Source organism: Vipera ursinii, assembly GCF_947247035.1.
Source record: "Vipera ursinii genome assembly, chromosome: 9".
Classification (NCBI taxonomy): domain Eukaryota; kingdom Metazoa; phylum Chordata; class Lepidosauria; order Squamata; family Viperidae; genus Vipera; species Vipera ursinii.
This window is the reverse complement of record NC_139523.1, coordinates 1,023,500-1,035,251: the sequence shown is the minus strand read 5'-3', so window position 1 is coordinate 1,035,251 and position 11,752 is coordinate 1,023,500. Positions and strand designations below refer to the sequence as shown.

At 49.4% G+C, this 11,752-nt stretch overlaps 1 protein-coding gene across 1 annotated transcript; it reads right to left on the bottom strand.

Annotated features, from left to right (window-relative positions):
* Positions 1-917: 917 nt before the first annotated feature.
* On the bottom strand, positions 918-10,620 carry MYCL (MYCL proto-oncogene, bHLH transcription factor; the record flags this gene model as incomplete). The annotated part of the gene is made up of 2 exons (XM_083370075.1): positions 918-1,492; positions 10,161-10,620. The coding sequence occupies 2 exons, from the start codon at positions 10,618-10,620 to the stop codon at positions 918-920; spliced, it is 1,035 nt and encodes a 344-aa protein (XP_083226201.1).
* Between the last annotated feature and the right edge of the window lie 1,132 nt (positions 10,621-11,752).

The following is an 11,752-nucleotide window of genomic DNA, read 5'->3' as shown; positions in this document are numbered from 1 at the left end:
CAGTCACTACATTAGGTTCCAAGTTATACAAACACCAAGATAAGCCCTGGTTTGTCATTAAATGGAAAAAGAATGAGGTAAATCAAATTCAAGGTGATTGCAGTGCTGTTCTAGTGATGGGGTAAGGGTGTGTGGTTTTTTTTTTAAGCCCCAACCCCCATGTGAATTGGAAAAACTCTGAAAGGACAGATGGTATCGTAGCAGAAGTGCCTTTTGCACCAAGCCCTTGATATATGGACTTCCTCCTGGGCAGGTGGACTCCATTGAAATTAGGTTTCCTTCCAACCAGAAGCTTCCCTGCAGGCTGCTCCTTGCTGCCTTCCCAGGGAGGTCTCAGCTCCTGAACTCCAGTTGTGAAATAACACTTTGTGCAAAGGACCCATCCACAATTTGTTGCCGAAACAGAAAAAGCCAATTCTAACCAAGTCTTGGACTGTGAGCAAGGGGATGAGACAAAGGATTCAACTACCATCACATGATGAAAAAGCAACAAATAGCAGAAAGATCCACCCTCCTAAGGAGCTCCACAAATGACAAATGCACCATGCACCCCTGACCTCCACTGAGAAATGCTGCTCAGGGCCCTCTTGAAAACACCCACCAATTGTGATGAGGGTCTTGTCTGGTATGTTCCAGGGTCCCTCTGGAGAAACAGCAGTCTGGGTCAAGCAGGGCCCACCAAGAAGGGGACAGCTGTGGGTCTTTGCCATAATCCAACATTGTGCAGCAAAAGCCGCATTTTGGTAGCTGGAGCCCCCCTCCCTCACCTGGAAGGAGGAACAGAAATCAGATGGGAGTAGCAGAATAAGGACAAGCCTTGTGTGATGTGCAGTGGCAGTGCATGCTGGGAATGACAGTCCATTAGCAGCCTGCAACCCAAAACCAACCAAAAAGTGCTGATGCGACCGAAAACCCAGCTACTGTGTGCCCTGCAGGTATGAAATCTGTTTCCGTAGCTGAAGCTGGTGCAGTTTCAGCAGCTTCTTCTCAGCCACCATTTGCTGCTCAGTGCTGAGAAGCAGCTGCAGATACTCGGAGGCTTTGCTCAGGACCACCACTTTGGGGGTTTTGGGGTGAGATGCGAGTCCAGGCAACTGGTCCCTCAGTGCCAGGAAACGCGAACGAAGGTCATTCCGCCTCTTGCGCTCCAAGTAGTTGTGGTTTTTCCTCTTGGTCACATCCTCACTGTCTGAGCCAGGAGCGCTCCCAGCCTTGGGGAGGGAAGCCGCAGGAGGGAAACGTTCCACCCCTTGCCCAGGCAACTGTGGCTCATTGTCCCCAGCATCAGGGCTGCTCTTCTCCAGAGGCCCCTCAATGGAATGAGCCTCAGGTGGGGAGCGGGCAGCATAGTTGTGCTGCTGTTGATGGATGGCGATGTGGAAGTGCTTTGTGCAGGGATCCAGGGGGTCATCCCGCACTGTGATGGTGACTGGCTTCCTTGTCCCCAAAGCCTGCCTCTTTTCAACGGTCACCACATCGATTTCTTCTCCTTCTGCAAACAAAAAAAAAAGATGGAGGAATCAACAGGTATCAAGATCTGTTTCTGTGATTCAAGCAGTGGCAAACAACTAATTAAATGAGCTGAACAGAGTGTGCAACTGTGTGCAGAAACTTGAATACTCAAGTAGAATGGTCAGCACTTCACTTGAGCCAAGAGACAGCTCAAGGCTGGGTTTAAGATGTACTGTGGTGAGCTTGGTTTTGGTTTGCATATTATGTAAATCCAGCTAATTGTGATTTTCAGTAAACCATAGCTGAACAAAACATGTCTCAACTTGTATGAACCAAGGGTCCCAGAAGAAGTAGGTGGAAGCTTGTGACCTCTTTCTTCAAGGCATGTGAGCATCCCAAACCAGATATTAACTTCTACAACTGCTGAAAAGTGCCTTGATCCAACCCTAAGGCTGGATTCAGTTTTCCCTGGTAGCCATCAGATGCCTTGTAAAGTCAACCTTGGCACTGCCAGAAGGGGTTCTACATACCTGCTCCTGACCCTAAGTTATGTGTCGATGGCTTTACCAAATTCTGGAATGGCTTATGGCTCATAAGACAGGAAATGCATCTCCAAACTCAAACATCAGGAACACTGAATGTGTTTTCCTGCTGATCTCCTGACACAGGCACAGCAAGATGCAAAAAGAGTGACTGAAAGGAGCAAAATTATGATCTGTTCCAATTCTAGAGCCACTCTGTGAGTTAAGAAATACTATGTCCCCTTTGGGTAGTATTTGTGCATTTGGACCTCTAGTCTGATACTCTTCTCCCTCTTCTCTTTTTCATCAGATGTTATTAGTCTACTATTGAGGACTATTACAGCTTTATTGCACTTAAGTAACCAAATGCAGCACAGTAACAGAGTAAAACTCCTTAAAGCGCAAACTTACAAATCTATAACTGAGTAGTAAAAGATCACAGATGTTAAAGCCAAACCCTTAAACTGACCAGGTAGGTGCCTATAGAGAGGCCCTCACTGTCCCCTTTAATATTCTCCAAAGCCACAAACGGTTAATTCTAGAGAAAAGCCATGACTATAAAACTGTGGGACATTTCAAGTTCATTAAAATTCTCCATTTGGTCAAATAACAGTTTTGGTGGCCATCGCTGAAAAAGGACATTGAAGGGTATGTGGCAAGCTGCCCAGTATGTGCCTCAGCCAAATGACGGAAAGGGGAAGCACCAGGGCTCCTTCAAACAGTACTGGAGAGCCTAGTGCTCCACTGAAGGAAGTCTCCATGGACTTTATTGTAGAACTCCCTGAGAGCTCAGGAAATACAGTGATCTGGGTCATAACAGACCTATTCTCCAAACAAGTACATTTCGTGCCCTGCCAAAAAATTCTGTCTGCCCATGCCTTGGCTAAACTTTTCATTCAACATGTCTATAGACTGCATGGGGCTCCGCAACGATAATCTCCGATTACAGAGTCCAATTCACCTTGAGGTTTTGGCAGGAATTTCTGGGACTAAGCTCCGGTCATCACCCCCAAACTAATGAAGTATGTGGAAGAGCCAATAGGGTTCTAGGCAGTACCTCAGGTGTTGTTATGTACTGGGCTCTTGAGGAATAACACATGGGTTGCTAGAGCAGCTAACGGCTCTCCAGGAACGCAGACTACAAGTCTCCTGTGCTGCAATTGGCTATCTCCAGGCGGCAATGGTTGATTCAAACCTATTGGCTGCCGCCTAGGGGCTAGACTTTATATTGCGGTTAGTTGCAGCCATTTCCCTAGTACAGTTTCTGCACGAAATAAACTATGAGTTACCTTGTATTCAGCTATGCATCTTCTTTCCTGCGCCAAATAACCCGCTATTTAACAGGTGTTATATAAACAACCAGCAAGACAACTAGATAGAGCTCCTCCTGTTTGCCCAAGTAACTTACAATAATTCCATCCATAGCAGCACAGGCTTCACCCCATTCAAAGTGGCCATGGGCCAAGACTTTGCCTCATTACTTGAATTACCTGTGGTCACCCCCTCTGTCTCCTCTCTCAAAGATTGAGTGACCCAATTACAAAACATCTGGTCCGTGGCTAGAAAACCGCTATAAAAAGCAAGCAGACAAAAACTGCATGAAGCCTAAGGACTTTAATGTAGGGGATTGGGTGTATTTATCTACCAAGTATTTGCAATCCAGGCAACCCCCCCCCCAAAAAAAACCTGGGGCCCAAGTATGTTGGACCATTTCCCATTAAATGCCTGATTAACCCAGTCCAGTAGAATTCGAACTCCCCAAATCACTCAGGTGCATACACCCAGTCTTCCACTGCAGTCTGCTGAAACCTGAGATGCCCTTCCCCTTGCGCCTGATGCCACCCCCTCCCCCTGAGCCCCTCACAATTGAAGGGGAGCAGCACTTGGAAGTAAAAAACATCCTGGATTCCCGCAAACACTACAGGAAAATCCTGTGGCATGGAAAGACTTGAGGGTGGACCTCAAACATGCTAAAGCCGCCAAACTCCTTAATCCAGGGGCACCCAACGTATGGTTCACAGCCCAGTACCGGGCCACAGTCTGTTGGCCATTGGGCCCCGGCAATAGCTGGTGAGCCCTGGTAGCACCATTCTACAGGCACTAGTTGGCCCCATTTGTGCATGCACTGGGATGCAAGCACCATCACGTGGGTGCCTGCAGGTCATTTGCACATGAGAGCGGGCACCAGTGGGTATGCCATGGGCGCATGTGGCCCATTTGTGCATGCACATGCATGAGCCCATGCGCCGTGGGTGTGTGTGGCCCACATTTCCCTGCTGCTCCCTTTCCTTCTGGGCTGCCAAGCTGGAAAGGTTGGGGAAGTCTGCCTTAAGCGGTTCTACAAACAACGAACAAAATGACAAACACAATTATCTAAGCCTGGTTATCCTTGTTCTCTCTCTGTCTCTTCTTTTACAGGACCAATGTCCCTGTCAAGGAGGGCAGCATGACAGGATCTTGCTGGCACCTTGCTGGGCTCCTGCCATCAAAGGGGTAGGGAGGAATCCACACCTGTGTATCTAATGGTGGGAAATCCTCCGGGAAAGGAGGATTTCTGAGTCCTGAGTCCTCCGGGAAAGGGCGGTATATAAATGTAATAAAATAAATAAAAATAAATAAATGGGGAGGTGGTGGTGGGGGGATGGGGATGGGGAAATGACAACAGAAGAAGACCAGATCACCAAACTGGCTTGTACCAGGATCTTCAAGGCTGTTTGCCCTGAGAATGGAATGTTACCAGTTTGATAACACAAGAGTTTCTCAAAACATGATACCGGCATCACATTGGCTGGCTGGGTGGGGGGAGGTAGGGTTAGGGTGGGAGGGAGTGGGAAAGGAAAAGAATAGCTTTGTATTTTCCGCAGGAACACCAGATTCCGCTTGACTTTGCTGCAACCAGTTTCTTTCGGTAAAAGTTCCTTTGCTTCAATTAAATGGAGTCACGAGTCCTACTTTCCTGAGAGAGCAAACTGGGGCATGTCTGAGAAATTGCTTCTCAGCCTCAAGAGTGACCAGGGCAATGTAGCCACATTATTCTGGAAACTTAGTACACACTTAGCCTCCTTTCCTGTGCAACTCAGACCGGTCCAGACTCCAGCAATCTGACTTGCACCAAAGCAACCATCTGAGAATTGGGAGGGGGACATTTCTGCCCTCCAAATTCAGTCTGTTTAGAACTGCAGCCAAACAAGGTGTGTTTTCTGGTACTCTGGAAGGAGAGGAAGAAATCTCTACTGAAGACAATTGCAGGGACAACAAGAGAACAAGCTCTAATTGTATCTGGTTGGGAGGCACGATTGGAACAAAGTTTGTTGGTTAAATCCACCACCCATCTTTACCCTGTTCTTTCATAGCTCATTGGAATTCTAAATGAAGCCCAGGCCTGGGGTGGGGGTGGGGGGCAGGAGGAGGAGAGCTGGTTTTTGTCCCTTTGACTTGCCACTTCACAAAATCTATAGGGCCTTTCCCCACCTCCAGAGGCACAAAAAGGGACATAGAACCTTCTGCCCAGCAGCTCACAAAAAAGAGAGTGAGGAGTTGAGAAGCGTTAAGTCAACTTCGACAGAAACCCTCCTTCTTCCTCAGACAAACTGGCCGGGCTCTCGGAAGGGAAGGAAACCTTTTCCGGGCAAGGCCACCACCTGTCTAAACTCGCCTTTCATTAAACTCCACCCTCTGGTTCAGCTTTCCTCTTCTTTGCTAAGGGGACTGAGAAGAAACAGAGGAGCCCACGGGGAGGGTCTTTAATGTGAAAGACAAAATAACAGAATAACAGAGTTGGCAGGGACCTTAAAGGTCTTCTAGTCCAACCCACTACACAGTAAGCTGACAAGTAGCTGTCTAATCGCTTCTGAAAAACCTCCAGTGATGGAGCACATCTTCTGAGGGCAAGCTGCTCCACTGGATAATTATTCTCATTAGCAGGAAATTTCTTCTTAGTTCCAGGTTGCTTCTCTTCTTGATTAGTTTCCAACCATTATTTCTTCTCTTGTCTTCTGGTGCTTTGGAAAACAGGCTGATCTCTTCTTCTTTGTAGCAGCCCCTCAGATGTTGGAACACTTCTATCCTGTCGTCCCTAGTCCTCCTTTTCACTAGACTAGACATACCCAATTATTGCAACTGTTCTTTGTATGTTTTAGCCTCCAGTCTCCTAATCATTTTTGTTGCTCTTCTCTGCCTTCTTTCCAGAGTATCATCATTTTTATATTGTGATGACAAAAACTGGATGCAGTACTGCAAGTGTGGTCTTACCAAGGCATTTTAAAGATGCTTGGATGAACCTTATTTCTCACTCTCAGGACCCAAATACAGTGCTCGTGAGTTACATTTTAAACAATGATAATGGAAAGATCCTGCTATTCTCTTGCAACTTGTTTTATTTAAATTCAAAGAGCACTGAAGAGTAAGCAAGCAGGATGGGGGCTGGAAAGGGAGTCTGCAGGAATGTCCTTCCCATCCTCTACAGCAGGGCTTTTCAGCCTTTTCACCCATTCACTTTTAAGATGTGGCAATATCCGAGTACCGCCAGCCGCCCAGTAAGGTGTCAAAAACTTGATTGCCGGAAAAAAAAGGAAAAAAGTGATAAAGTACAGGTAGTACTCAACTTACAACAGTCACTTAATGACTGTTCGAAGTTACAACGGCACTGGAAAAAGTGACTTATGACCATTTTTCACATTTATGACCATTGCAGCATCCCCAGGGTAATGTGATTTACATTTGCATCCTTGGCAACTGATTCATATTTATGACGATTGCAGTGTCCTGGGATCATGCAACCTTTTGACAAGCAAAGTTGATAGGGAAAGCCAGATTCATTTAACAACCGTGTTACTAATTTAACAACTGCAGTGATTCACTTAACAAATGTGGCAAGAAAAGTCGTAAAATGGGAGAAATCTCATTTAACAAATTTCTCACTGCTTCTTTTATATCCTCTCCTCTCTCCCCCTCTTTTTATATTCTCTCCTCTCCCCCCTTTGTCCTTTTACATCAGGGTGTCAAACTTGATTTCATTGAGGGCCACATCAGTATTGTGGGGGGAGAGTAGGGCTGGGTGGCCAGCTCTATGTTGCTCAGGTCATCACTCAGGTCAGGGAACGTCTCCTTCCCTCCCCCCTCCCCCTTTCTCATTCGCATCTCCTTCCTTCTCTTCTCCTTCTCTTCTCGTGGCTTCTCTCACAAAACGCCTTTTCTCTCTTTCTCACACACATCCCTGCAAAATCCTCCCCATTCTCATGCACATGTCCCTCCAAAAACTTTCCCATTCTCATGCACACATCCCTCCAAAAGCCCTCTCTTTCTCTCTCTCACACACACACATATCCCACTTCTCTGACAAAAGCCTTTTCTTTTCTGCCTTTCTCCAGCGTCTATTTCTTTTCCTCTCCCGCCAAAACTGCCTCCTTTTATATCCCTTCCAACCCCCTCCTTTTTCTTCCTAGTGAGCCGGAAGTGCTGATACTGGGGCCTTTGTCTCGCCCCTGCAGTTCCTGAGGACTCTCTCGTGGCAAGTCCTGCACTGCGCTGCTTTGGCTCGTTATCTCCCCCGCTACACTTGGATAGGCTGGACAGGGCCGCATACCACCTGCCAGGTGCCAGAGTACCACCAGTTGAAAAGCCCTGCTCTACAGAGGACCTATCTGCACTTGACAAAATTACAAATGGATACAAACTGCTTTGGGGGACTAGTGCACTTTGGTTCTGAAAACAGCATAAAACTCTTAAAATAAAAGATTTGAAAACCCATTTATACCCATTATGAATTCCCATTTATTTGCTCTACATTTTGAAGTTGTCTTCTAAGCTTCCTTTTGCACAATCCAACTTTTCCCTAGGATTAATATTGTCTAAAGAACCAGTTTGGTCTAGTGGTTAAAGCACCAGGCTACAAACAGGGAGGCCCTGTGTTCTAGTCTCCCCTTTGACACAGAGCCAGCTGGGTGACCTTGGGCCAAGCACTTTCAACCCTAAGGCAATGGCAGATGCTTGTGAAATCTTGCCAAGAAAACTGCGGTACTCATTGAGGCAATCTCCAGAGAGACAGAGACAGAGAGAGGGGGGCATATAAAAGAGCCTGACCATTGGTTCCAGGATGAAAGTTATTGATCAATCACATTCAGAAATGCCACCCCCTTCCTATCCCCATTGGCTTCTCCTCCAGCCACTCATTAAGCAGCCACACCTCCTCAAAATAACCCAAACATGAGCATCTGTTGCTTTTTGTCACTGACTGAAAAGGGCATTTGTGGACAGAGCCCTCCTGTTGTGGGGGTAAAGTTCATGTCAACACAAGCGCATGATTCAATAAATCAGTAACAGTTCCCACCCCTTTGCTAACTCAGATTAAGCCTCTGCCAGACCTACCACTGTCCTCATGAATTAAACCTTACACCTGATTTGTTTCTTCAGCCTTGCAAGCTGAGTCACAAGCCATCACCATTCACCTAGTGACTCAAGCAGAAGAGGATCAACAAGGCTTGAAGCCTGGAAGTAGAATGCAGAATTACAAGGAACGTCCCCCTCCCAGTTTAGCTGGGAAAAAACTGATCTCGAACAGGTGTTGCATCACTATCACACCTATTTCACTTTGTCTCAACTGTCTTTTCACCAGAAGGCAGCTGTCACCCTGGAATTACTCTTTATGCTGGAAAACTTTTTCCAAAAATAATACTTCACTAAAGTGACTCAGTAAGAAAGCATCATTTCAGAAGGCAATCTCTGCCATAGCTTGTTTTGCCAAACACTTGAGCCATCATAATACACTTCCATATGCAAGTCTTAGGAAGCCAGGTACACTCAGACCACCTGAAAATCAAGGCTTGATATGCACTTGGAGAATATCAGTGCCTCATGGGTTGAGTAAGAAATCGGGGAGATCCCTTTTTGGGTCTTAGCCAGAGAATCAACCAGCAAAATGAGGAAAGGCAGCTCCTACCACCATCTGCTTTGCTGTGAACTCACCAAGTGGACTGAGCCAGATGAAACTCAAGTCTTAAATCCATCACAAAAGGGATCAAACTGCCCTAACGGCAGCTGACTGGACCAGGCATTGGCAGTCCTTGCAGTTTGTTGAACAACTGTTTCCTGGGCTCTAATGACACGCTAAGGACAACATGTGAGTCAACCAGTCTGCTTCTTCCATTGGACAATCCCCCCCACCCATCATGGTTCCTGTCCCTCTATTCATATTTGTCACTCTTCCCCTAAATCTATGGGTTTCCTAGTAAATCAGAAAGTCCCTTGCAGACCCCCTTATTAAAAAGGCTGAGTCTCTCCCCGCCCCACCATGAACATTTCAATGAGAATCTTAGGAGAGGGCTCACACTGGAAGTCTGATTTTTCTTCAAATGGCTTCAGAACCAACTAGGTTCTTTCTTTCTCCTGTTCTGTGCAACTCTGAGTGTAAACTAATGTGTGCACCCAAACTCCAGAACTTCAAGCATGGTTTGGCTGCCTGACCCCATTTTATTGTACCCAAGAACATAATGCCTTTTAGATTATTTTAAACCCCAAGCTGCGGAAGGAGAATGAGAGAAAAGACATTGCTCTATTTACCACCCTGCCATGCTTTTGTGATGGCACCTGTAGTGGTCTGATGCCACCAGCTTTTAACTTTAAGATGCTGCTGCTGCTATTTCAAGCCTTCCAATAATTAATAATTAAGAATTAGATTGTAGTTCACAGGATTGCAATGCTGCGGAGGTACCCAGAAACGTGAAACGGCCACTAACTTACTTCCAGTTCCTCAAAGAAATGCCCCCTCCTCCCGGCAGACCCCAGGAGCAGAGGGGAGATATTTCATCTTCATGCCCCCCTCCCACTCCCTCCTGAGCCGAGTTCACTCATGTGAAAAGCCACCGCCTCACTGGCCCTGCCCGATAACGACCAGATCCCGACAACACGCTAAGGCCGAGCGACCCCACCCTCCTTAATGCAGCTTCCCTGGGAACCAGCCGAGGGGCAGCTGATTTGGGAGGGGCTAAAGCGGGAGAGGGGGAGAGAGAAGAGTCCGCAAGCAGCTTTGGAAAGTTCGCGGGAGCAGCGAGGGAAGGCGGAAGGAGCCGTGCAAACTTCCTCGCGAAAGCAGAAACTCCAGGGGATGCTCAAGGGCGCGGGATGCGGAGAGATGGGCAAAGGGGTTGGGGGCGACCCTTCAGCTCTCTCTCGGCTCGAAGCCAGCCTTACCGGAGTCACTCTGGCTCTCGGAGCCGGACGAGACCGGAATCTTGGTACCCGCGGGCGTCGTCGGCGCCTCGCTCCCGCCGGGCCAAGCGAAGACGGCGCCCGGAGCCACGCACTCGCCGCCCAGCCCGGCGAAATCGTGCGCGGACGCCAGGGCCGGCGCCGGCTTGGCCGCCAGCTTTTCGCCCATGGCTTTCTCCAGGCGCTCGCGGGCCGAGAAGCCGCTCCACATACAGTCGCGGAGGACGAAGGCGCTCAGGTTGCCCAGGAGCCCCGCAGTGGGCTCTGGCGGGCCGTCGGCGGCCGCATCCTCGGCGGGGCCGGGCAGGGGCGAGGCGGGGGGGCTGGGCAGCAGTTCGAACTTCTTCCAAATGTCCTCGCTGGGCGCGCTGGAGCGGTGGAAGTCCTCGCCCTGCGCCTCGCACGGGTAGTAGAAGTAGGGCGGCGGCGGGTCCAGCTCCATGGCCGTTGCTTCCTCGGCCGGGTAGGCGCCTCCGGGTCGCGGCCACCGCTCTGGCTTCTCCCGGGGCCCCTGGGCGGGTTCAGCGCCGCCACCTGCGCCGCCGGGCAGCTGCCGCGGGTTGGGGCAGCGCTAGAGCCTTGCACCAGCCCAACTGGCCCGGCGAGCTACGGAAGCGGCGGCCGGCGAGGCGCGACCCAGCCGGGCTAAGCCGTATTGTTCGCAGCTTCTGCCGCTTATATCCGCCTCCTGCCTCCCGCCCGGACCGTCCCCGGAACACAGCCAATGAGCAGCGCTGGATCCGCGAAGTGGGCGCGGACAGGCGTCGCCCTCACCTTCCCGCCAGGCTCGCCTTGCCCGCGAAGCCCCCGCCCAGCCCTGGAGGGAGGGGGGAAACCGCGGCGGCCCCCGAGACCCGTCGCTCCTCTGCCGGATCGGGAGCCCCGGCCTCGGCCTCCCGCTTCTCTTCCTATTGGCCAGCCGCTCAAAGCGCGGGCAAACCTGGAACCGCTCGACTTTAACGGAGCTTTTCTGCTCTGGAGGGACAACCTGGATCCATTTGATCTTGTCAAGTAACAGTAAGAGCCTTGGTGGAGCAGTGGGCTAATGCCTCCTTAAGTAACACCAGCTGCCTGCAATTAGTGCAGGTTCGCATCCCACCAGGCTCAAGGTTGACTCAGCCTTCCACCCTTCCGAGGTAGGTAAAATGAGGACCCAAATTGTTGGGGGCAATTAAGCTGACTTTGTAATAATGCCGCTTTGGGGGGGGGGTGAAAGCCCTAATAAGCAGGCATATACATAGAATGAAGGCTATTGCTAAGCACATTGATTTGTGCTTAGATTGTAAGCCGCCCTTGTAAGTCTTCGGAGAAGGGCGGGATATAAATGGGATTTAAAAAAAAGATGACAGTTTAGAGGGTGGCCCTCCTTGGGTGGGTTGGGCAATTGCCAATCCCCATTCCCCCTCCCCAGTGAAAAAAGCCTGTACTTCCTCATCCTGGCAATAGTGGCAAATAACCTGAGAGAAGGAACCTCCCCCTCTTTCTTATCCTTCCTATGGCCTAGAGAAGGAGGTCCCCAGTCTCAAGCCCTGGACCTTCTCAGCTGCCCCCCCTCCAAGGGCGGTGCCTTCAAA